General features: G+C 40.0%; 2 protein-coding genes across 2 annotated transcripts; one reads left to right on the top strand and one right to left on the bottom strand.

Moving 5' to 3' along the window:
* Positions 1-80: 80 nt before the first annotated feature.
* Positions 81-7,838, top strand: trub2 (TruB pseudouridine (psi) synthase family member 2). Its single transcript, XM_085161196.1, has 8 exons — positions 81-334; positions 474-608; positions 3,895-3,969; positions 4,075-4,136; positions 4,221-4,302; positions 4,830-4,902; positions 5,001-5,137; positions 5,225-7,838. Exons 1-8 carry the CDS (start codon positions 217-219, stop codon positions 5,533-5,535), a joined length of 993 nt encoding a protein of 330 aa, XP_085017322.1. The 5' UTR covers positions 81-216; the 3' UTR covers positions 5,536-7,838.
* On the bottom strand, positions 5,283-25,422 carry rab44 (RAB44, member RAS oncogene family). Its single transcript, XM_085161209.1, is given in 10 exon segments — positions 5,283-7,941; positions 8,057-8,133; positions 8,242-8,340; positions 9,448-9,562; positions 11,987-12,068; positions 12,161-12,298; positions 12,386-12,456; positions 13,841-13,908; positions 14,535-21,490; positions 21,493-25,422. Coding segments are annotated over 10 exon segments (11,172 nt in total). The 5' UTR covers positions 24,971-25,422; the 3' UTR covers positions 5,283-7,853.
* Positions 25,423-25,447: the final 25 nt, after the last annotated feature.

The raw sequence follows: 25,447 nt of genomic DNA on the forward strand, positions 1-25,447 counted from the left end.
TAGCGTACACATACCTCCATTCCAGTAGATGGCGGTATGGCCAAAAAGAAGCAATGAAAAGCGTCATCATGTACGCATGCGCGTAGGCTCACGTGGAAGAAAGTGGCAGTAGAAACAAAACAACTGTCACTCGTCAAAATTTCCATGACATGTAGTCTTTTTAAATTAGTTTTATTATTTTTCCAAGACGTAAGTATAATCCGATGCTGCTGAATAATGGCAACTCCAGCTATTCGGATGTTTCGGAAGTTAGAGGGCCTGTTCTGTGTCTACAAACCTTCTGGTGTTCACTGGAAACTGGTACGGGACAGCATCGAGACAAATCTTCTTAAAGGTGAGTGTAGTTTATTTTTCACTGGTATCTTGTGGTCCTGTTATCAATCACCCAGCTGTTAACCGAGGCATGATGCAGCTAATACTCAGCATGCCTTTAACTTAACACTTGAATGTCCTGTGCGTGTATTACACCTCAGGGTTGAATGCTGCGCCTTCCCAGCCACTTCCCCACGAGGTTCGACTCTTAGCACAACCCAGACATGAGAGTGAAGCGTCCAAAGGACTCACGGTATCAGCAGTATCGGTTCCTGTACTGTCCAAGCACCCTCTGGGTATGTACATCCACCTTACTGAAAATTTAAACAAGTGTTGTCTCCGCTCTGAAGATACATTAACAGATACATTAAGATACATTTATCTGACCTCATGGTCCATGCAGCTGTTTTGTCAGCATCATTGTGAAAAATAGAAACCAGCTGCACCAACCTCTCGTCCCTATCACTCCACCTCTAAAGTATAAACACCTTCACAACACAGTCAGATGCTTTAGTTTGCAGTAAATCATCTCTGCTGTATTTTCAGTGGAAATCATCAGGTGGCAAAGTTCACAGCCCTCCTTTTACAAAAAAAGAGACAAAACTTAAAATCTGTTACTTTTACAGAACAAGTGAAAAAAGTACACTCTCTTTCTTTTCTACAGTTTTACATTTAAAAAATCTTCTGATCTCCAGTAAGTCTTCACATTTGGTAAATATGACCTCAGATGAACAACAGTGGATAACATAATTTTGTGTCATTGTTTATTTAACAAAAATTAAGCCAAATTTCAGAGGCAGTGTGTGGAAAAAAATTAAATACACAATTGTGTATAGACTTTGATTGATTGATCATCAGTGTGACCACCTTTATAAAAGCAGAAAGAGACAACAGAATGAGGCAGTTGTTATTACATATCAACCTGGGGCATGCTATAAATTCAAATTTAAATTCAAATTCAAATTTTATTTGTCACACACACAACCATACACAGTATGACATGGGGGTGAAATGCTTGTAGCTGTACAATGCCCGACCATTAAATGACAGAAAAAAAGTTTTATAGTATTTACAATTTACAGGTTACTACAAAATTTACAAATTAACTTAGGAATTTACAGTAAAAAAATGTGCAAATAGCAGAAAGAGATTATAAAGATTATAAATTATAGGAATGATAGGATTATAGGACATGTGCGGTGGTGCGTGTGGTGATATGATGTGTGTGAGAGTCCAGTCTTATAGTGATGTGTGTGGGAGAGTCCAGTCCTACACCTGGTTCAGGGCCCGAATAGCCTGGGGGAAGAAGCTCCTCCTCATTCTCTCTGTTTTGGCCTTAAGGGAGCGGAAGCGCTTCCCAGACCTCAATAGTGAGAAGAGTCCATTGTTGGGAAGGGAGAGGTCCATCATAATCTTCTTAGCTTTGGACTTGCACCGCTTGGTGTAGATGGACAGCAGGTCAGGGAGCTCTGATTGAATGATGCGTTCGGCTGAGCGCACCACTCTTTGCAGATCTCGTCTGTCCTGCTTGGTGCTGTTCCCAAACCAGGTGCAGATGTTTGCCCTCAGGACGCTCTCGATGGTGCAGCAGTAGAAGTTCTTGAGCACCTTCAGTGGCAGATGGAAGTCTCTAAGTCTTCTGAGGAAGAAGAGACGCTGACGGGCTTTCTTAACCAGGGTGTTGATGTGGCAGGACCATGACAGGTCCTGAGTGATGTCGACACCCAGGTATCGGAAACTGTCCACTCTCTCCACTGGCGTGCCACTGATGATGAGGGGTTTGTAATTCCTCGCCTGCTTTGTGGTGAAGTCCACGATCAGCTCCTTAGTCTTGCTGATGTTTAGGAGGAGGTTATTCTCCTGGCACCAGGTCTCCAGGTTCCTAATCTCCTCCAGGTAGGCCATCTCGATGTTGTTGGAGATCAGGCCCACAACAACAGTGTCGTCAGCAAACTTGACAATGGAGGTGGTGTCTGATGTGGCTACACGGTCATAAGTGTACAGTGAGTACAGCAGGGGGCTTAAAACACAGCCCTGAGGCACTCCAGTGCTGAGTGAGATGGAGGGGGAGACTTGTTTTCCCACCCTCACTGATTGGGGTCTGTCTGTGAGGAAGTGGAGGATCCACTGACACAGTGATGAGCTGAGTCCTAGATCCGTCAACTTGGTGAAAAGCTCACAGGGAATTATTGTGTTGAATGCTGAACTGTAGTCCACGAACAGCATCCTAACATAATTCCCTCTGCCAGTGTCCAGGTGACTCAGGGATGTGTGGAGCAGGTGAGATATGGCATCGTCTGTGGAACGATTAGTCCGGTAAGCAAACTGAAGTGAGTCAATGGTGGCAGGAAGTGAAGAAGTGATGTGATCTCTCATCAGTCTTTCAAAACACTTCATCACAATTGAAGTCAGTGCTACTGGACCGTAGTCATTGTGGCAAGCGGGCTGTTGTTTCTTTGGAACAGGAACAATAATGGACTGTTTGAAGTATGTGGGAACCACAGCTTGGGCCAGGGAGAGGTTGAAGATCTCCGCGAACACCGGTGCTAGCTGGTCAGCGCAGGCTCTCAGGACCCGGCCAGGGATTGCATCTGGTCCTGCTGCCTTCCTGGTGTTCACCCTCCTGAAGGTGTTCCTCACGGCATGCTCTGTGATGATGAATGCATTTTCTTCACTGGTGCACTCCGAGCGCACGCAGCCGTTTGCGTTTTAATTGCTGCGGTGTCGAAGCGAGCATAAAACGTGTTCAGCTCATCAGCCAGTGAAGCATAAAAGGTCATGCCAAACAATCTGAAGTCCACCATTCTACAGTTGGAGTGATCATTATAATGATTATTATAATGTAGAGAGATGAGACCAAAGTGGAAATGTTTGGCCATAATGGTCATTGGCCATTTTTACACTCTGCCTCAGCATTTCAGGGGTGAGGGGTGGCTGTAGCTCAGGTGGCAGAGCGGATCAGCCACTAACCAGAAGGTCGGTGGTTCAATCCCAGGCTGCTCCAGTCTGCATGCCAAATATCCTTGGGCAAGATACTAACCCCGTGTCGACATGCATCCATCGGAGTGTGAATGTGTATGAATGTTAGATACTCTTAGCACTTAAGCTTAGAAGTGCTTGTGTGAATGGGTGTGATTGGGTGAATGAATTAGCTGTATAAAGCGCTTTGAGTGCTCGGACAGAGTAGAAAAGCGCTATATAAGAACCAGTCCATTTACCATTTACCATTTCAGAAGCCGAGATAAATAAATGAGACACAGTGTGTCGTGTTGTTGTTCATCTTAGGTTGTATTTGCGTTATTTTTGGTAGCAGATGATATTTGACACATAAAACCTTTGATTTAAAAGAGGTTGTACTTTCTTTTTCACAACTTTTTTTTTTCCACTTTAATATTGAACAGTGTTTATAACTGTTTTCTGTGGAGACACAGAAATAACAGATTTCGGTGTCTCCACCGTTTTACCCTGTAACAGGTCATCTATGTATCTGGTTTCAATTTAGATGTGACTGGAGTAAATTAAACCTCAGGTGTGGTGAATAACACTGTAGTGAGTGAATATAATGTTTCATTTTGATTTTAGTCACAGGACCTGAATTCCAGCATATTCGAGTTGGAGTCGGACATCGCCTCGATACTTTCTCCTCGGGTGTTCTAGGTATAATTTTAGAGTTGCTCATTTGAAAAAATTAATTTATTAATTACAGTGTTGACATTCGTTTTGTGAATCATCTGAGAATATCCACATATTTCTAAAATGTAGTTCTTGCTGTTGGGAATGGAAACAAGGCGCTGAATGATTTCTACACCACAAGAGTGACGAGGGTAATTTGTAATTTTCTCTCAGACATAAACTGATGCAGTTCAGATTCAATGCTGACAGATCCAATTCTACAATATTTCTTGCAGGATTATACCCTGGAGGCTGAATTTGGAACTGCAACAGATAATTTCACTAACACAGGTCGAGTTGTGGAAAGGTCCACCTATGGTATGAATCATTTCTCTTTAAGTTTGAGCTTCCTCAATCTTTCACTTAAAATAACAAAGTCTTTTTCGATAAAGTGTCATGGCGGCACAAAGGTGTTGTGTTTAGAATTGTCACCTCACAGCAGGGAAAGGGTCTTGGCTACGAATCCACTGACCTGCTGGAGTCTTTGTGAGGACTATGTTCTCCCAGTCCTTGTGCTGGTTTCTCTCCAGTCCATAGACATGCATGTTATTTTAACTCAAAAATATGGTGACTCTTATGGTGATTCTAAATTGGCTGTAGATGTGAATGTGAGTTGTCTGTATCTCTTTGTTAGCCCTGCAACAGAATGCCGACCTGTACGGGGTGTACTCCACCTCTTGCCTCATGGCAGTTCAGCCCTGCCTGTGACTTAATTGTGTATGTGGTTTTAAAGGTTTTATAATAGCAGTTCTAATTTATATACCTGAAGTGCAAGAATATAAGCAAAACACTTGTTATGTGAACTGATGTCCCTTTAAATATACTTAAAAAAAGCTGTCTCCTAGATCACATCACACAGGATAAGCTGGAGAGAGTTCTGTCAATGCTGGAGGGAGTCAACCAAAAAACGTTGTTGACGTAAGACGTTACATTTCTGTAAACCTAATAATGGCATCTTTTGCCCTCTGTAAATATTTGCAACAGTACTAAATGATAGTTTCTTTTTTGCTGTACAGGTATTCCAACATAGACATGCGCTCACAGGAAGCCTATGAGCTGGCTGTGCAAGGTTTACTGGGTCCAGAGGGGAAATCGACACCCATCTTGACCGGCTTGCGTTGCATTCGCTTCCAGCCTCCCAACTTCACATTAGGTAATCTTCACTTGAACACATGAAACATATTTGACAATTAAAAAAAAAATGCGGGTCAGGTTTCAAACATGTCTCCTGTTTTTACAGAGGTGCAGTGTCTAAATGAGACTCAGAAGTATCTGCGTAAAATTGTGCATGAGATAGGACTGGAACTGCGTAGCACAGCAGTGTGTAATGGAGTACGACGCACCAGAGACGGACTTTTTACCCTACAGGACGCTCTGATCCATCACCACTGGACTGCTGCTGATGTCATGCAAGCCATCCAGTTGTATCATTCCACTAAGAAAAATAAAAAACGTTCAAAGGCAGCGAACAAGACATCTGCATTACAAACGTCTGAAGACAATATCACAGAAACTCAACAAAGTGAAATTAATGAAGGAGTGGCTAGGTAGGTCGTGTAAAATAACTAGTCACTTAAGGCCTATCATTCACCTATGACCCGATCAAAAAAAAATATTTTATGACGCTGCATAACTTCCCACAGTTTAGCTCAGTCAGGAAAGAGGTTTGCAGACTAGAAATCCCGGTGAACATTTGACCGTGATTTATATACAGGATGTGTATACAAATAACTGTAAACAGTTAAAGCAATACTTCTATAAAACCCATTGAGTTAAACCCAGAAGTCTGCACATATCAATCGATATAAAATTCACTGTGGTGGAAAACAAAAACTGTATTTTGCAATGCTGTAGTATTGCTTAATTCCTTAATGTTAATATTATTTCTTATGTTCTGAATGAATTTAAAATAGTAAAGACCAAAAAGAATGCACGTGTTTGATTATGGTATCAGTTTAATTGCTGTGGGGTTTTTTTTTGTTGTTGTTTTTTAGGTCTGTAGATGAGTTCAAATACATGCTTTACTGGCATAAATACTCCCCCAGCTGGCCAAAGGTCAACATTACACTTGTTTTGGTGGCTCCAGACATTGATTAAATTTAAACCAGTAATCTCAAACTAGTAGTGATTAGACTAACTGGAGTCATACTCGTCTGATCCTTGTTAAGTTTCAGTGTATGTGGGAAATAAACAAAGCAAAGAAAAGCAGCCAGCTTTCCATTTACGAGAAATGATAGAGGGTCTGTGCCACAGGATAAAAATGGTAACTTGAAATTAAACCACTTTGCTTCAATTTAAAATGTTTGGGTTTTTTTTCACAGCATTATGGTGATGTCTAAGATTAAAGAACTTAGTAATGTGAAATTATTTATGGGGAAATGAGCTGAATCTTCAACAGCTCGTGCACAGCAGGGATCCAGCTCTAAATAGGCAAAACTGGAGCCCTGCAGGGCCTGAGCTGTTGTTCTTTAACTTTTGTCATTGGCTTGTTTTTCTGACTCACCACCTGCCCTTGTTCTGATGTGGATTTGCATGCTTTCTTCTATTTTTGCTTGCTGAAAGACAAAAAACTATAACCATGTTAAGCTCATCTGCAACAGCAGAAAAATCTATCATTGCCAGGTAATTTGATGTTGTTGTTGTTGTTTTAACATGTTTAAGCCTGAAACAGAAATAACAGAAATAACCACATTACTCAACTGAACTTCTCATAGGTGGGTACATGCATCCCATGGGATCAGTTCAGTTCCCTTTCCCACAACACCTCCTTTGGGACTATATGAGATTATTGCAGTGGCGCCATTGTTGACATGCTCTTCATACCATTGTCGGACTTGTTGTTCCACTGCTAACACAGTTGTCTTTGTCAGTCTGGAAACCCATAACTTCCACGAGGGCACAAATTAAGTACACAAGCAGACATTGTTTATCTGGAGATTTATTAATCATGAGACATGCCATTAAAACAATTGGTTTAAAGGTACTTGGTCACAAAGGAAATGCACAGGAACATAAAAATACATTTGCATATATAACTGCTGATCATGTCACTGGCACTATAATTATAGGGGAGTAATGTTTATTCATAATTATGTGTCAGATCTGACAGTTGTGATGACTGAATTAAGATGAATGCCAACTTAGAAGAAAGGCTAAACAAAATCACAAAAAAGCAAGTATAATTATGTTTAATATATATTTAATACAATAATTATTTACCACTGTACTAGATTTGCTCTCGGTCACATGTTCTCTTGGTAATATCTGAATGGGGTATTCTCCTGTTTAAATTAATAATACTATATACACATTTACATTAAATTTCAGTATAGTAGATCCATAAAGTGAAGAGGGTGTAGACTAAACATTTAGTCGATGTACAACAACAGAGATGAACTTTGTGAAATTGCACATAAAATCTTAAACTTGTGATTTTAGTTGTTACAGCTTCATCTGGAAAAATGTCAATCATGTGATTTGAAATAATTTGAAGTTGCACAATATTGCACAAAAATTGTCATATTGCAAGATAAAACACACACGGTGCAAATATAATTAAATACAGTAAGCTTGTATATGCATTAAATTATTGGGTAGCTATTTAGCAAACACTGAAAAAGCCTTCACTTTCTTAACTATATAACTTTGGTCACTACTAACTATAAACTAATATTCTAATATAAGTCCTTTGAAGAAATAATTTTATATCTAAATATAACAACACTGAAAATATGCACACATGTAGTACAAGTAATAAAATATAATGTACTGAGTTACAAGAAAGCCAGATGAGTACAGCGTGTTCTTGTTTTCAGGATTTCACCACTTGTTCTTTTTTCTTTCTTTTTTTTGAAGACAAACACACTTGTTCAGCAACATCTTGAGCTTTTTTTCTGTTCTGGCTCTTTGTGCAACACTGTGGCTTCTTCTCTTGAGTCAATTCTTTGACTCAGCTTCCTGGCAACAACGCAGCAACAGTGCAATCAGCTGATGACACAGCAGTCGACTTTACAGGGCATATCGATGTTAAAAGATGTGGTTTTAGAGAAAAACAATAAAATTATATACATACCTGGCTACAACTTCCAAAGACTGGATCACGTTTTCACCCGTGGCAGCACTGCACTCCATAAACTCAAAGTCATATTCCTGTGGAGTTGAATGAATATCTGCACTCACTGTGGGTGTTTTGATCATTAAAACTACTGAACTGAATGTGATTGTTTCATGAGTGGGTGTAATGCAACATATTCGCACCTTAGCAAGAATTTCCCCCTGATGAGTTTTAACCCGTCGTTCTGAGCAGTCGCTCTTGTTTCCAAGAAGCAAAACAGTCACATTTTCAGCAGCAGACTCCTGCAGAACAGGAATCATTTTGATAATCTGCACATGTTATTACAAACTAGTCTAACTTTGCAGGCTGGTTAACTGTTTCAGACACTCACATCCCGTCCACTATAAATAGTTGATGTTTTAAATTTATCAATACTTTTTTCTACTAATAATCAAAATATGTGCTGCTGTTTTAAATACACACTTCAGTATCACACTTATAGGCCACTTTATTAGGTATACCTGTTAGTACCCCCGTTGGACTCCTTTTTGCCTTCACAACAACATTAATTCTTCCTGGCATTGATACAACAAGACACTGAAAACATTTCCTAGAGAGTTTGGTCCATATTGACAATATGGACCAAGTGTGCCAAAAAATACCCAAACATTAAACACCACCACCAGCCTGAATAAGGCAGGACTGATCCATGCTTTCATGTCGTTTACACCAAATTCTGACCTCAGCATACAAATGCTGCAGCAGAAATCAAAACTCATCAGACCAGGCAACGTTTTTCCAGACTACCGTTAACCAACTGTGATGAGCTTGTGTGAATGTAGCCTCAATTTCCTGTTCTTAACTGCCAGGAGTGGCACCCGGTGGGTTACTCTGCTGCTGTAGCCCTTCTCCTTCAAAGCTGATAAGTATTGTGCATTCAGAGATGCTCTTCTGCATACCTTATGGTGGTTATTTGTAATTTTTTTTAAAACTACTGTTGCCTGCTTATCAGATTGAAGCAGCCTGACCATTCTCTGATCTCTCGCAACAAGGCGGGTTGTGAGAGAAAAGTTTATTGTAGATGAGTGTCTGAAATAGATCCAACAACCATGTTCAAAGTCACTTAAATCAACATTCTTCCTTGTTCTGATGCTGTGTTTGAACATCAGCAGGTAGTCTTGACTATGTCTACATACATTAATGCACTTGCATGTGCTTAGTTCATTCCTTTTTTTGAAGCAGTTGAATAGGTGTGCTAATGAAGTGGCCAGTGTAGCCCCGCCTATTAGAACCAAAAACACTAAATGAATATAAAAGTAAATCACTGTTTTGACAACATAGCATGTTTAACTAGTAATTTCAACATCTGTTTAAAAAATAGGTGTTGAAGTTTGAAAGGGAAGACATACCTGAATACAGTTTGCCCAGTAACTGACTGCGGAAAAACTATTGGTGGAGGTGATGTCATACATCAAGAGAAAGGCCTGGGCTTTGTGGAAGACCTGTTTGGTGATACTGTGAAACCTTTAAAGACAGAAAAGCATGACATTAGAGGTGATCTATTAATACTTCCTTTTTGAAACCAGGAAGACACTAGCTCTGCATACTGTAGCACATTCTAATCACTTTCCTCACATTCACTCAAAAGTTAATGTCACAAATTTGTCATTTAATGCAGTTTGTAGAGGCTACACTGAACATATTTTTCAAGACGCACCCATGTCTCAGACTTCCCTCCTTGAACAAGTAAATGTCAGATGTTTTTGTAGCAAAAATAAAATAAATAGATCTTAGAAGCTTGTCCATTAGGTGAAGAGTTGGAATAAAGCTTCACTTTATTGTTGACATTAAGGAGGCTTTTTGTAAACTCTTGGGGAACTGCATGTCTCAAACGCTTTCTCACTCTTGCTATGTTTTTTAATTGAACTTATCCAACACGAGTCTGCTTAAAATCTGCAGTTAAAAGTGAGCATTTTTAAATTGCATGCGTGTTGAGTCCACCTCTGTCACTGGAACAAAATCTGCATTGTATCCTGGAATACAAAACATTATTGAGGAGTGCCAAACCAGTTCTGAAACCAGTTACACTTGAGCAGTCTTTAAATACACAGACTCTGATCTGAGCACATTGTCTGTTACATGTTGAAATTGGCTGCTATACCGTATCTATCTACAAAAGCAAATGTTACTTAAGTAAACACTGTTACATGTAGTAACTGCAGATCTTGCGTTCAAAGCAGTGTGTACACACTGCTTTGAACACTGGGTGTCGCCTACTTGGAAGCCTTCCTTGTCAGGCTTCGGAACAGCGGGACAGTGTGTCCTTGGCCATCGGGGAAGTTTATCTATACACTGAAAAAAACACAGCCACTCCCTAGAACAGCAAGACTGCATGTGGCACAACATTCAGGACATCATAAACCACAAAATAATAGCCTGTACCTTTAAAAAAGAGATGGCGTCTTCTCTGATTGGCTTTATTTACAAAACAGATATAAAACTATTCAAGTCTGGCTCAAACAAACTCCAAAAAGCAGTAGTTGTTTAGAAAACCTCGATATAGAAATTTGCTTCTTTTTTTCCTCTCTCTCTGGATATGTATGTTTCCTTCAGGATATGTCGCTGTATTGTAGTTTGGGACTCGTGCGTCCAAGTCTGTAGTTAACTTTTAGTTTTATGAGCAGTATGATAGAAATGAGTAAGCAGAAATGAACTGTCATGCACAGGTTTTGCAATTTTTCTTGCTTTATTAGAAGGATAGACTTTTTGCACTCATTATGAAGTCATCTTTGCTTTTTCCACCTGGCTCAATTCTACTCCTGACAAACCCATGCTATGAAGGAGAAAATCACAAGGTTTGGCAGAATTCAGAATTCCAACTAGATAATTAACGCACTTTAATGGACAAACTGTGCTTTTTGTCTTTATGACGTCACAGAAATGCAGACGTGTTGCTCCCAGTGTTTTTATACTCAGACAAGTTGCTCATTTACAGAATTTAACTAACGTGAAATGTAAAAGATAACCTGGGCTGTGAAAAGTCAGACAAGTTGGACTTTGATACTGTCATACGTAACACACTGACGACTGTGATATTTGTTATTCTCCTACAGGCAGCCTACCGTGACCTACGTACATTATAATATATGTACTGTTCAAAACAGACTAGAAAAAACATTAATAAAACTCAAAAAAACTGTTAAATGTATTCTCTCCAGTATGGCTTCTTTCAGCAACAAAACTGTGCAAAAGTCTTGATAAACCCCTCATTTCTTTATATTTTGCCTGGCAGGACTTTCTTGTAATTCTTAAAGTGGTCTTAAGCAATAGTTCTCCAGCTTTCTGAAGGTGTTTCAAAGTTTTCCTTTGGATATTGGCTACTTTTTCACTCATTCTTAGTCCAGTCCTTGTACCATAAAATTGACCTTTGAATAATTCAAGCGTAGATGGCATAACATGGCACCTGACTCAAGGGGAGATACATTGTTTTGTCTACAGCAAGGAAACACTTTGCAAAGAACCCATTTTAAATTGTATCTTTGGGCACTTTGTTATTAGCAGCCTGTCAGAAAAACATAATTTGTTCCCATTTCTTTACTTGAATCTATGAAAAATGCCAAAATATAACACCGTTTGACAGTCAATGAAAATGTTATGCTTTGTTTTAACCAACAACATGATTCCTAAAGAGTTGCCAGTTTCAAATTTTTTGTCACTTCTTGGCATGGTGTGCTGTGTGTCCTTACAAATTTAGGAAACTGGACAAATGGAGGACCAAATAATAACTGGCAGGCTTACAAACCAATCTACAGCAGATTACTGGTATCAAAATATAAAGAAATGTAGAGTGGCTCAAGACATTTCCATAGTGATATATAATTTAAATGTTCTGTGAAACATCAAAAATTTGTCTCAATGATTCATTCTAAGAGGAAAATTGAGACTTACCTTTCTTGACCTGCTGTGTCCCATAACTGTAGTATCATAGGCTTTCCATCTACTACAACAGGCCACATCAGCGAATCCAGGCCTATAAACAATATTTACGTGTATATTTAGAGTGTACATCACTGTGCATACACATTAGTAGGATTAATTGTGAGATTAACACCAGGATCTTACCGATTGAGGCAGGTATATCTAAAGAAAACTTCCCACTTTGAGCTCTTTTCATGAAGGAGGTCTTTCCCACACTGCTGTCTCCAATCATTACCACATTGTAGCGCTTTGATTTGGAGTCTAACACTCCCGGATTATCAACTGAAATGAAAATGTCTGGTCATACATCATCTTTTAATGTAAAATTTCCCTATAATTATTGGTAAGTTGCACTGATCATCTTCTTACCCAGAGAAAATGTTTGATTCTCTTTAACAGGAAAGATTCCAGCATTACAAGGTTGGGCTGAAGTCTTCTCACTGTGGAAAAGACAATCAAACAAACTTCATGACATATACAGCGTAAGGATTTGCAAGGTTGAAATGGTCAGTTTTCAGAATGTCTCAAGCTCATATTTGAGTTGCCGTGCACTGAACATTTGACAAGGAATTTTGTCATTCACTTGATTTGTGATTATTTATTTAAAACAATAGAGATGAGGAAGCTGTGTGCTCTTAAACCACACCACTCTGGTGACATTCACACCTCATTTCTAAGCAGGTCAGCTGAAAATAGTGCATACACTACTGCTAAGCTAGTGTACAGTAGTAATTGCATAACTATATTTTTAAAGCTTGCAAAAAGAAAGAAAGTACCATGCGGTGCACAAGTTTTTACCTTATCAAGGCATTCCAAGAAATCATCCGGTCATTACCATGTTCTTAAATTATTTTAACTACAGCGTCAGAGGAACAGTCAAGTCAAAATGCAGAAGCAGTGTGCAAAAAACTAAACACACCCTATGATTCTGCATTTTCACAGAATTAAGTTGAAGTAATTGTTTTCTCTGTGACTTTATCAGTCTCTCACATTGCTGTGAAGGACTTTTGGCCCGCTCTTCTTTCAGACATTGTTCCTTTTCACTGAGGTTTGCAGGCATTTGTTAATGCACAGCTCTCATGAGGTCTTGCTACCACATTTAATTTACGTTGAGCCCTGGATTTTATGTGCATTATGGCCAAACATCTCTACTTTGGTCACATCTGTGCAAAGGACATTGTTCGAGAAGTCTGTGGCTTTTTCAGATGCAATATTGCAAACTTCAGCCATGCTGCCATGTTCTTTTTAGAGAGAAGAGGATTTCTCTTGGCAGCATGGCATTGCAGGGTCTGACCTAGGGGTGAATTTGTTGGGACGTTCACTTTTGGGAAGATTAGCAGGTGTCTTGAATGTTTTGGAATCGTTGGGAAAGGGACACTTCTGGCTTTATAAAGGTGGTCACACTGAAGCAGTAAAAGTCTACTTAGTTTTACACACACTCCTTCTGAATTTTGGCTTAGTTTTTCTTAACTACATAATGACACAGTGTTATTATGTTTTATGTGTAAAAGCAGGTATACTTTCCTTTTGTATGTGACTCAAATAGATTAACAAATTGTAAAATGTTTTTAACCATCTCATGGACATTTTCTTTTGGATGTTACAAAGTGAACTTTGAGGTGACTGATATTACAGTTGTCCATTGCTATATATGCAATATGAACATGAATATTCAGTATAACGCATAACAGACTACATTGTAACAAATTCGGACTTATCTATGAGTTACAGTGAGTAAGTCAAGTAGGAAAGCCAACACTTGAAAGCTAATTAAGTAGCTGGACAACCCCAGCCTTTTAAAAAATATCTGTGTGTTAGACCTACCTCACAGTCTTTGAGTGGTCTTCACTCTTTGAGAGGCCTGATGATGGTTTCTTATCACGTTTTCCAACCTGCAGAAAGAAAAGTAGGGCTTTTTATGCTTCTAAATGTGCATGACAAACTCATTTTATGATGTGAAAGTGCAAATTATTCTACTTGGATTAGTTATCATCTAGTAATCAGTCGTCTCCTAATAATATCTGAAGCTGGAATATCTGACCTACTGGTTTCCCATTCTTTGTCGATAATAACAATTTATTGTGACATCTTTAAAGCCATTATTTGCTGATCTCATCCAAAGCCCTTATCTGCCAGGTTTCTGAAGAAGGTGAACACATGTTCTCGATTGCTGTATGTGAAACATGCTATGTAAACCTCATGTTCCTCTTTTTAGTTCCCTGTGTCACAATGATCTTGCCACAAACAATCCAGTTTGCAAAGTGTCTACTGCAAATGGGGTGTAAATAACAATGTAGGCTTGCCTATGTGAAAGAACACTTGTCCAATAATAACTATTCACTATTCACAACTATGCATAGAATTATAAATACAACAAAGTTCAATAAGGAATTGCATTTAATAGTCAAATTTAAATGTAGTCTGTGCATGAGGTTTTGGAAAAATTGCAAACAATTAAGATTTCTACTAAATACTAAAAAACTAAACTAAACAAAAAACCCCAAACATTGCTGCTTACCTCTGAAATTCTGGCATCTGTCCCACTTTGATCATCTATCATTGTGCCCTCTCCTGTTTTGTCTTCTATACGCTGATGCCCACAGGACCTTCGGTTAGATCCCAATTTTCTTCTCCTCCCTCCAGATGCTGATTCTGACACCAAATCATCTTTTAAGGATGTAGACAGGAGGTCATTTGCAGTGTGATATTCTGTTTCTGCTAGCTGGTCTTGGGAAACAGGCCTCTCTTCAACTGTTTGCTCAGGCAGAGGTTTGAATTTAGACTGACCCAGAGGGCTGATTTCCACTGTTTCAAATACTTTCTGTTTTCCTTGTTCGCTATCATTGTTTTTGTGATCTGTGTGAAGCTGAAGTGCTTCTTCTTTGATTATGGAGACACTTTTAGTTTCCCCGATGTCTGTTCCAGTCTCCTTCGCTTCGTTATCCACCTCCTGTTTTTGATGAAGCTCTTCTTTGTTTCTGCGGGTGGAGCCCATCTTTCTTCTCCGGTTGCTCAAATGTAAATTTGGACTTTCACTCCTCATCTCTTGAGTTTTATTACGAGCTCCTTCATTCAAGTTGTTTGGATTTTTCTCACTAGCATCTTGATCTTGTACTACTTTTATGCTCTCTGGCCTTTCCTCATCGCTATGTGTATTTTGCCTGGCCTCACCAAAAGACACTAAGCTCTCTTCTGCTATGCCAGTGTCTGTGGCAGCCTCGGTATTTGGGGGCAGCAACTGATTTATGGAGCGTCTGCTTCTATCCGTGACCACAGTGGTTATTTGAGTCTCAGTGTTTGTAAAATTGTCTAGCTGTGGCGGCTCCACAATAACTTCTCTTACACCACCTGTGATAACGCGTGTAACCAGACTGATAGTTTCTTCACGGAGAGAGGAAAACTGTTCAGGAAGAGTGGCCTTAAAATCTTCTACTACTGGTATCACATTGATCTCTGTACTGCTTGGTACAGAAAAGGTTTCAGCAGCTTCCTGTTGTTTATGAACAGCAGAGAATAACGGTTGTGCAGTTTCATTTTGTGGTATATCTGTAGTTAACGGTAACTCTACCACGTCCAACTTGTCAGTATTCCTCACGTCAGCTTCGGTGTGAAAGTCACTTTCCTTGGTTTCATCTGTGTTGTCTGTTTCTTCCTCTTTTTTTCTGTTGAGTTGACTCCTGCGAGAAGAACCTATCTTTCTCTTCTTCTGTTGTGGATTTATTTGGAAAGTATTTCTGTTACCTGATTGAGTTTGTTCTTGCTGGCCGTTGCTTGCATCCATTGCCTCCAACGCTTCTTCTTTATCAAGCACCTTCAGAGAGCTAGAGCCTTCGATGCCAGCATGATATGAGGTATGCTGCATGTCTGAGTGAATTTCACAAACTGAGGCTTGTGGTGATTGCATCAGGTGCTTTGTAATTGTGTCACATCCTGTAAGCTGATCTAAATTCATAGCATCTTGAACAACTTTATTTTCCTCATTGAAATCGTTGTTAGATTTGAGAAGTCCATCTGTATTGCTATCCATATTATTCTGTGAGAAAATTGCATCTTCCTCCGACAACTTTTCTTTATTTTTGCCTTCTTTTGCTGTTGAGCTAATCTGCACTTCTTTGTCAATGGATATGAGGTCTTTTTCTTCTTCCTCCTTTGTTATATCTGTTGCTGGTGACATGTCAATTGTTCTGAGTTTGTCATTACTTGTGGGTTTTTCTAAAATGTCATCTTTAGGTTCCTGGTATGCATCAGGGTCCTTGACACACTGTCTTCCTTTATTTCTTCGGCTTGAACCCATTTTCTTTCTATTCCCTTTATGGCTGAGGCGTGTGTGAATTTCTGTAATGTCCTGAGAATTATCCTGATGGTGGAAGTCCAAAGAGATATTTGTTTCAGATAAGGATGTTTGGTGACTCTCTGTACTTGCGCTAAAGTCAGTCTGATGCATTAATGCACCCTCTGACTGCTTAGCTTCAGTGACCTCAATTGGGTTGCAATGCTTATGTTGTTCCCTATTTGGAGTCAACACATTTTGAGATGCAAAAAATGTTTCTTGTGCAACACTGCATTCAACTTCAGTGCTGTCAGTTGTTATCTCAACTGTAATGGTACATTCTGTTGTTCCACTTAACAAAATATTGCTGGGTAAATTTCCATCCTGCCCTAAAAGGTTTATGTGCTGATCTTTTTTGACTTCTTCCATCCCAGCCTGCACTGGTTTATCATTAATCACTTTAGTATCTCCGTCATTTTGATTTGTAAGGGAATTTTCATGATATGGCACAGACAGAGAAACATCATGCTTGTTTTCTTGCAGTAATTCTTCAGGTCTTGTAGCCTCTGTTGCTGACATTTCTGTTGTTTCAGGAGTTTCATCACCAATTGCATCTTCATCTTTAAATTCCTTATCACGCTGTCTTCCTTTATTTCTACGAGTGGATCCCATTTTTCTTCTATTCCCCCTGGATTCGGTGACCGCATGGGATTGCTTATCTGTGCTCACAGTATTGTCCTGAAGTTGGGACTCAAAAGGTGGAGTTGCTAATGAGGTTGGAGTTGGAGATTGTGGAGAGACTCCACCACCTTTGCTGTCTGAAATGTCACCTTCCTCGTTTCCGTGAGTCACAAAGTGCTGTTCAAGTTGTTTGTCATCAGGAGTTGAAACTTCCACTTTGGTTACAGATTCATCAAGACTCTGCACCATCACTTGAAACTGGTAAGTGTTGCTATTTTCAGTTTGGCCTAAGTCTCCAGAAGTAAAGGAAGAGTTTTCTGTGGCATCATCAATCACATTTTCAGATGAGAAATCATTCTGCAGCACTTCTTGAATTTCTGTTCTTTCAACCTCATCTTGATGCATTTTCCAGACAGTTTCATCTGAGTGATTGGCATCTTTGACCTCTTCACGCAGAGCAGTTTCAGATTCATCCACTTCTTCCATCCCAGATTCCAATGGTTTATCTGAAACCACTTTAAAATCTTGCTCATCTTGATTTTCGTGAAGGTTTTCACTTTGAGGAATTAAACTGTTCAAGCTAATCTCAGGATGGCTTGTTGCTGTTGGGTTCTGGGCCTCAGGAAAATAAGCAGGTGTAGACACTGTAAAAATGGAGCTGTCGTGTGGCACAGACAGAGAAACATCATGCTCGTTTCTTTGCAGTAATTCTTCAGGTCTTGTAGCCTCTGTTGCTGACATTTCTGTTGTTTCAGGGGTTTCATCACCAATTGCATCTTCATCTTTAAATCCCTTATCACGCTGTCTTCCTTTTACTCTACGAGTGGATCCCATTTTTCTTCTATTCCCCCTGGATTCGGTGACCGCATGGGATTGCTTATCTGTGCTCACAGTATTGTCCTGAAATTGGGACTCAAAAGGTGGAGTTGCTAATGAGGTTGGAGATTGTGGAGAGACTCCACCACCTTTGCTGTCTGAAATGTCACCTTCCTCGTTTCCCTGAGTCACAAAGTGCTGTTCAGGTTGTTTGTCATCAGGAGTTGAAACTTGCACTTTGGTTAAAGATTCATCAGGGCTCTGCACCATCACTTGAAACTGGTAAGTGTTGCTATTTTCAGTTTGGCCTAAGTCTCCAGAAGTAAAGGAAGAGTTTTCTGTGGCATCATCAATCACATTTTCAGATGAGAAATCATTCTGCAGCACTTTTTGAATTTCTGTTCTTTCAACCTCATCTTGATGCATTTTCCAGACAGTTTCATCTGAGTGATTGGCATCTTTGACCTCTTCACGCAGAGCAGTTTCAGATTCATCCACTTCTTCCATCCCAGATTCCAATGGTTTATCTGAAACCACTTTAAAATCTTGCTCATCTTGATTTTCGTGAAGGTTTTCACTTTGAGGAATTAAACTGTTCAAGCTAATCTCAGGATGGCTTGTTGCTGTTGGGTTCTGGGCCTCAGGAAAATAAGCAGGTGTAGACACTGTAAAAATGGAGCTGTCATGTGGCACAGACAGAGAAACATCATGCTCGTTTCTTTGCAGTAATTCTTCAGGTCTTGTAGCCTCTGTTGCTGACATTTCTGTTGTTTCAGGGGTTTCATCACCAATTGCATCTTCATCTTTAAATTCCTTATCACGCTGTCTTCCTTTTACTCTACGAGTGGATCCCATTTTTCTTCTATTCCCCCTGGATTCAGTGACCGCATGGGATTGCTTATCTGTGCTCACAGTATTGTCCTGAAGTTGGGACTCAAAAGGTGGAGTTGCTAATGAGGTTGGAGATTGTGGAGAGACTCCACCACCTTTGCTGTCTGAAATGTCACCTTCCTCGTTTCCCTGAGTCACAAAGTGCTGTTCAGGTTGTTTGTCATCAGGAGTTGAAACTTCCACTTTGGTTAAAGATTCATCAAGACTCTGCACCATCAGTTGAAACTGGTAAGTGTTGCTATTTTCAGTTTGGCCTAAGTCTCCAGAAGTAAAGGAAGAGTTTTCTGTGGCATCATCAATCACATTTTCAGATGAGAAATCATTCTGCAGCACTTCTTGAATTTCTGTTCTTTCAACCTCGTCTTGATGCATTTTCCAGACAGTTTCATCTGAGTGATTGGCATCTTTGACCTCTTCACGCAGAGCAGTTTCAGATTCATCCACTTCTTCCATCCCAGATTCCAATGGTTTATCTGAAACCACTTTAAAATCTTGCTCATCTTGATTTTCGTGAAGGTTTTCACTTTGAGGAATTAAACTGTTCAAGCTAATCTCAGGATGGCTTGTTGCTGTTGTGTTCTGGGCCTCAGGAAAATAAGCAGGTGTAGACACTGTAAAAATGGAGCTGTCGTGTGGCACAGACAGAGAAACATCATGCTCGTTTCTTTGCAGTAATTCTTCAGGTCTTGTAGCCTCTGTTGCTGACATTTCTGTTGTTTCAGGGGTTTCATCACCAATTGCATCTTCATCTTTAAATTCCTTATCACGCTGTCTTCCTTTTACTCTACGAGTGGATCCCATTTTTCTTCTATTCCCCCTGGATTCGGTGACCGTATGGGATTGCTTATCTGTGCTCACAGTATTGTCCTGAAGTTGCGACTCAAAAGGTGGAGTTGCTAATGAGTTTGGAGATTGTGGAGAGACTCCACCACCTTTGCTGTCTGAAATGTCACCTTCCTCGTTTCCCTGAGTCACAAAGTGCTGTTCAGGTTGTTTGTCATCAGGAGTTGAAACTTCCACTTTGGTTACAGATTCATCAAGACTCTGCACCATCACTTGAAACTGGTAAGTGTTGCTATTTTCAGTTTGGCCTAAGTCTCCAGAAGTAAAGGAAGAGTTTTCTGTGGCATCATCAATCACATTTTCAGATGAGAAATCATTCTGCAGCACTTTTTGAATTTCTGTTCTTTCAACCTCGTCTTGATGCATTTTCCAGACAGTTTCATCTGAGTGATTGGCATCTTTGACCTCTTCACGCAGAGTAGTTTCAGATTCATCCACTTCTTCCATCCCAGATTCCAATGGTTTATCTGAAACCACTTTAAAATCTTGCTCATCTTGATTTTCGTGAAGGTTTTCACTTTGAGGAATTAAACTGTTCAAGCTAATCTCAGGATGGCTTGTTGCTGTTGTGTTCTGGGCCTCAGGAAAATAAGCAGGTGTAGACACTGTAAAAATGGAGCTGTCGTGTGGCACAGACAGAGAAACATCATGCTCGTTTCTTTGCAGTAATTCTTCAGGTCTTGTAGCCTCTGTTGCTGACATTTCTGTTGTTTCAGGGGTTTCATCACCAATTGCATCTTCATCTTTAAATTCCTTATCACGCTGTCTTCCTTTTACTCTACGAGTGGATCCCATTTTTCTTCTATTCCCCCTGGATTCGGTGACCGTATGGGATTGCTTATCTGTGCTCACAGTATTGTCCTGAAGTTGGGACTCAAAAGGTGGAGTTGCTAATGAGTTTGGAGATTGTGGAGAGACTCCACCACCTTTGCTGTCTGAAATGTCACCTTCCTCGTTTCCCTGAGTCACAAAGTGCTGTTCAGGTTGTTTGTCATCAGGAGTTGAAACTTGCACTTTGGTTAAAGATTCATCAGGGCTCTGCACCATCACTTGAAACTGGTAAGTGTTGCTATTTTCAGTTTGGCCTAAGTCTCCAGAAGTAAAGGAAGAGTTTTCTGTGGCATCATCAATCACATTTTCAGATGAGAAATCATTCTGCAGCACTTCTTGAATTTCTGTTCTTTCAACCTCGTCTTGATGCATTTTCCAGACAGTTTCATCTGAGTGATTGGCATCTTTGACCTCTTCACGCAGAGTAGTTTCAGATTCATCCACTTCTTCCATCCCAGATTCCAATGGTTTATCTGAAACCACTTTAAAATCTTGCTCATCTTGATTTTCGTGAAGGTTTTCACTTTGAGGAATTAAACTGTTCAAGCTAATCTCAGGATGGCTTGTTGCTGTTGTGTTCTGGGCCTCAGGAAAATAAGCAGGTGTAGACACTGTAAAAATGGAGCTGTCGTGTGGCACAGACAGAGAAACATCATGCTCGTTTCTTTGCAGTAATTCTTCAGGTCTTGTAGCCTCTGTTGCTGACATTTCTGTTGTTTCAGGGGTTTCATCACCAATTGCATCTTCATCTTTAAATCCCTTATCACGCTGTCTTCCTTTTACTCTACGAGTGGATCCCATTTTTCTTCTATTCCCCCTGGATTCGGTGACCGTATGGGATTGCTTATCTGTGCTCACAGTATTGTCCTGAAGTTGGGACTCAAAAGGTGGAGTTGCTAATGAGTTTGGAGATTGTGGAGAGACTCCACCACCTTTGCTGTCTGAAATGTCACCTTCCTCGTTTCCCTGAGTCACAAAGTGCTGTTCAGGTTGTTTGTCATCAGGAGTTGAAACTTCCACTTTGGTTACAGATTCATCAAGACTCTGCACCATCACTTGAAACTGGTAAGTGTTGCTATTTTCAGTTTGGCCTAAGTCTCCAGAAGTAAAGGAAGAGTTTTCTGTGGCATCATCAATCACATTTTCAGATGAGAAATCATTCTGCAGCACTTTTGAATTTCTGTTCTTTCAACCTCGTCTTGATGCATTTTCCAGACAGTTTCATCTGAGTGATTGGCATCTTTGACCTCTTCACGCAGAGCAGTTTCAGATTCATCCACTTCTTCCATCCCAGATTCCAATGGTTTATCTGAAACCACTTTAAAATCTTGCTCATCTTGATTTTCGTGAAGGTTTTCACTTTGAGGAATTAAACTGTTCAAGCTAATCTCAGGATGGCTTGTTGCTGTTGTGTTCTGGGCCTCAGGAAAATAAGCAGGTGTAGACACTGTAAAAATGGAGCTGTCGTGTGGCACAGACAGAGAAACATCATGCTCGTTTCTTTGCAGTAATTCTTCAGGTCTTGTAGCCTCTGTTGCTGACATTTCTGTTGTTTCAGGGGTTTCATCACCAATTGCATCTTCATCTTTAAATTCCTTATCACGCTGTCTTCCTTTTACTCTACGAGTGGATCCCATTTTTCTTCTATTCCCCCTGGATTCGGTGACCGTATGGGATTGCTTATCTGTGCTCACAGTATTGTCCTGAAGTTGCGACTCAAAAGGTGGAGTTGCTAATGAGTTTGGAGATTGTGGAGAGACTCCACCACCTTTGCTGTCTGAAATGTCACCTTCCTCGTTTCCCTGAGTCACAAAGTGCTGTTCAGGTTGTTTGTCATCAGGAGTTGAAACTTCCACTTTGGTTACAGATTCATCAAGACTCTGCACCATCACTTGAAACTGGTAAGTGTTGCTATTTTCAGTTTGGCCTAAGTCTCCAGAAGTAAAGGAAGAGTTTTCTGTGGCATCATCAATCACATTTTCAGATGAGAAATCATTCTGCAGCACTTCTTGAATTTCTGTTCTTTCAACCTCGTCTTGATGCATTTTCCAGACAGTTTCATCTGAGTGATTGGCATCTTTGACCTCTTCACGCAGAGCAGTTTCAGATTCATCCACTTCTTCCATCCCAGATTCCAATGGTTTATCTGAAACCACTTTAAAATCTTGCTCATCTTGATTTTCGTGAAGGTTTTCACTTTGAGGAATTAAACTGTTCAAGCTAATCTCAGGATGGCTTGTTGCTGTTGTGTTCTGGGCCTCAGGAAAATAAGCAGGTGTAGACACTGTAAAAATGGAGCTGTCGTGTGGCACAGACAGAGAAACATCATGCTCGTTTCTTTGCAGTAATTCTTCAGGTCTTGTAGCCTCTGTTGCTGACATTTCTGTTGTTTCAGGGGTTTCATCACCAATTGCATCTTCATCTTTAAATTCCTTATCACGCTGTCTTCCTTTTACTCTACGAGTGGATCCCATTTTTCTTCTATTTCCCCTGGATTCGGTGACCGCATGGGATTGCTTATCTGTGCTCAGAATATTGTCTTGAAGTTGGGAGAGTTGAGTTTGTAGAGGGACACCCCTGTCTTTAGTATCTGGAACATCACCTCCCTTGATTTCCTGAGTCACAAAGTGCTGTTTACCTTGGTTGCCATCAGGGTGATGAGGATCTTTGACTTCTTCAGTCAGAACAGTTTCAGATTTAACCACTTCTTCTATCACAGATTCCAATGGTTTATCTGAAATCACATTAAGGGTTGTCTGATTTTTATCTTCCTTAAGGTTTTCACTTTGAGGAATTAAACTGTCCAGGCTAATCTCAGAATAGCTCTTTGCAGTTGGGCTCTGGATGTCAGGAAAATAAGCAGGTGTGGCCACTTTAAACATGGAGCTGTCATGTGGCACAGACAGAGAAACGTCACGCTCGTTTCTTTGCAGTAATTCTTCAGGTCTTGTAGCCTCTGTTGCTGACATTTCTGTTGTTTCAGGGGTTTCATCACCAATTGCATCTTCATCTTTAAATTCCTTATCACGCTGTCTTCCTTTATTTTTTTGAGTGGATCCCATTTTTCTTCTTTTCCCAATGGAGTCATAGACCGTATGGGTTTGCTCACTTGAAGTCACATTATTGCTTTTAAGTTGGGATTCCAAAATAGTATTTACTTCAGATGGTACAGTTTGTACTGAACCATTGCTCATATCAACATCACTGTCCTCATTTTCCTCAGGTAGAGTTTCTAAAGGTCCTTCTTTTCTTTGATGCTCACTTTGTTTGTAATTATTTGACACAGAATCATCAACAGTTTGCACCATGACTTGAGACTTGTTAGCATTGCTGATTTCAGTGGCTACCAACCGACTAACTGCTATGTCAGTGATCACTTGTTGCTTGGAATCATACATCTGATTATCCTCATTTTCATCCTGTAAGCCCTCCGGATGTCTGTTATTTGTAGGATATGCATATTGATTTTCATTAACATTTTCCTGCTCTGTGTGAAATACATTATTGTTTTTTACTTTCATGTCAGACGAGTGAGTATCCATCTCAGTTTGGTCTTCTGGTTTTTCAGAGCAAGTAACAGCATTTTCCGTGACATCAATACCCTGAATTTTAGAGGAGTACTGATTTTGGTACATGTCCTGTATTTCTATGGGCGTAATGTTCACTTCATGTATTTTATTCATAGCACTTTCTGATTGCCATGCTTCTCTAACTTCAGATAAGCTACAAGGATCCTCATTTGCAGTCAACTTCTCTTTTGATGATGAAAATGTTTCCTGCTCAGCACTGCACACGACTTCAATATTTTGTTCTGGGCTGTTTTTATCTGTGGTTATGTTTGGTGTGACTGCCTCTAAAGCTTCAAATTCTACATGTGACTCATTTACCAAGTTGTTACCCTGTAACCTTCCATCCCGCCTGAGCATCTTCTTGTCATCTCTTTCTGTACTTTGCATTTCTGCTACAGAATACACAGTTGAAGGCTCCTCATGTGGCATGTCACTGGATGACTGTTGAGCCACAGGATGCATGTTTTCTTTGATTTCTTCACTTTGTATGTCAGATTTGTCAATCTCTTCAAGCTTGACTTCATTTCTACAAGGGTTGCACTCTTGCAGATTATTGATTTCAGGAGTTAACATTTCCATTTCACCCTCAGAATTTTTATCATGTGTACTTTCTGAACAGTCCTTAGCTAGTGCAGACACATGATCACTTCCTTGACCGAATTCTTCCTGCTGTTTAAGTTCCACTGCCCGTGGCGTTTGTATTGTTTCAAAGGTTTCATTACCCCTGCTTTTTTCCTCAAGTTCCTTTCCAGGGTTGAGGTAAGGTTCAGTTTCTAAATCATTCACCAACTGCTTTCCTTTACTGCTCCGATTAGACCCAAATTTTCTCCGGTTAAATGTGACCTCTGCTGAAGGTGGATGTCGAGTTTCTGGTTTAGAATCCTCTCGGCTGGATAAAACATTTAAAGATTCAGTACTTTCGTCTGCTGCGTAGCCTTGTGCCACAGAGGAAGCTTCTGTTAAGTGGTACTCATCAGCCTTAGGTACTTTCTTTTGGCTTGGTGCCACTCGTCGTGACCCAAGTCGCTTTTTCTTTGCAATTTGCGAAGACATGACTTGAAATCCTTTCTCCTAAACATGAAATATTCAGTCATGTAATGTATTTGGAAATCAAGTTGCAATCTACAGCATACAAATTTAGAACAGAACACTAAAAGTAGTTGACGGAATATAAAAAAATATATATTCAAAACAATGCGAGAAACCAATATACATTAACATGTGCACCAAATGTGTTAACACCAAATGTTAGGCAAGCAAGTGAAAACTCTGCCATTAACTTTAAACTACAACAATTTCATTTACCTAAACATAAGAGCTAAATGTCTTCTACAAAAAAAAAAAAAAACCAAACTTATAACACCACGTGTACTTACCACCGAAATCTGGCAACTCCTCGTGTCACAGCATGAGCTGCTGTGTTATGTCAAGTCATGCCTCTGTTCAATAAGAGTTACATTTCACACATGGGGGTGTGTTTCAATGGCAACTGTGTCAAGCTTCCTGTGTGGGCTACATTTGCAGCAAACT

Source organism: Neolamprologus multifasciatus, chromosome 5, assembly GCF_963576455.1.
Source record: "Neolamprologus multifasciatus chromosome 5, fNeoMul1.2, whole genome shotgun sequence".
NCBI classification, from domain to species: domain Eukaryota; kingdom Metazoa; phylum Chordata; class Actinopteri; order Cichliformes; family Cichlidae; genus Neolamprologus; species Neolamprologus multifasciatus.

Bases quoted from the DNA above. Each gene is read 5' to 3' on its own strand.
- trub2 (XM_085161196.1), top strand. From the start codon at position 217: ATGGCAACTCCAGCTATTCGGATGTTTCGGAAGTTAGAGGGCCTGTTC. The intron at 335-473 runs GTGAGTGTAGTT...ATTACACCTCAG, and splicing joins CGAGACAAATCTTCTTAAAG to GGTTGAATGCTGCGCCTTCC. The intron at 4,303-4,829 runs GTATGAATCATT...GCTGTCTCCTAG, and splicing joins TGTGGAAAGGTCCACCTATG to ATCACATCACACAGGATAAG.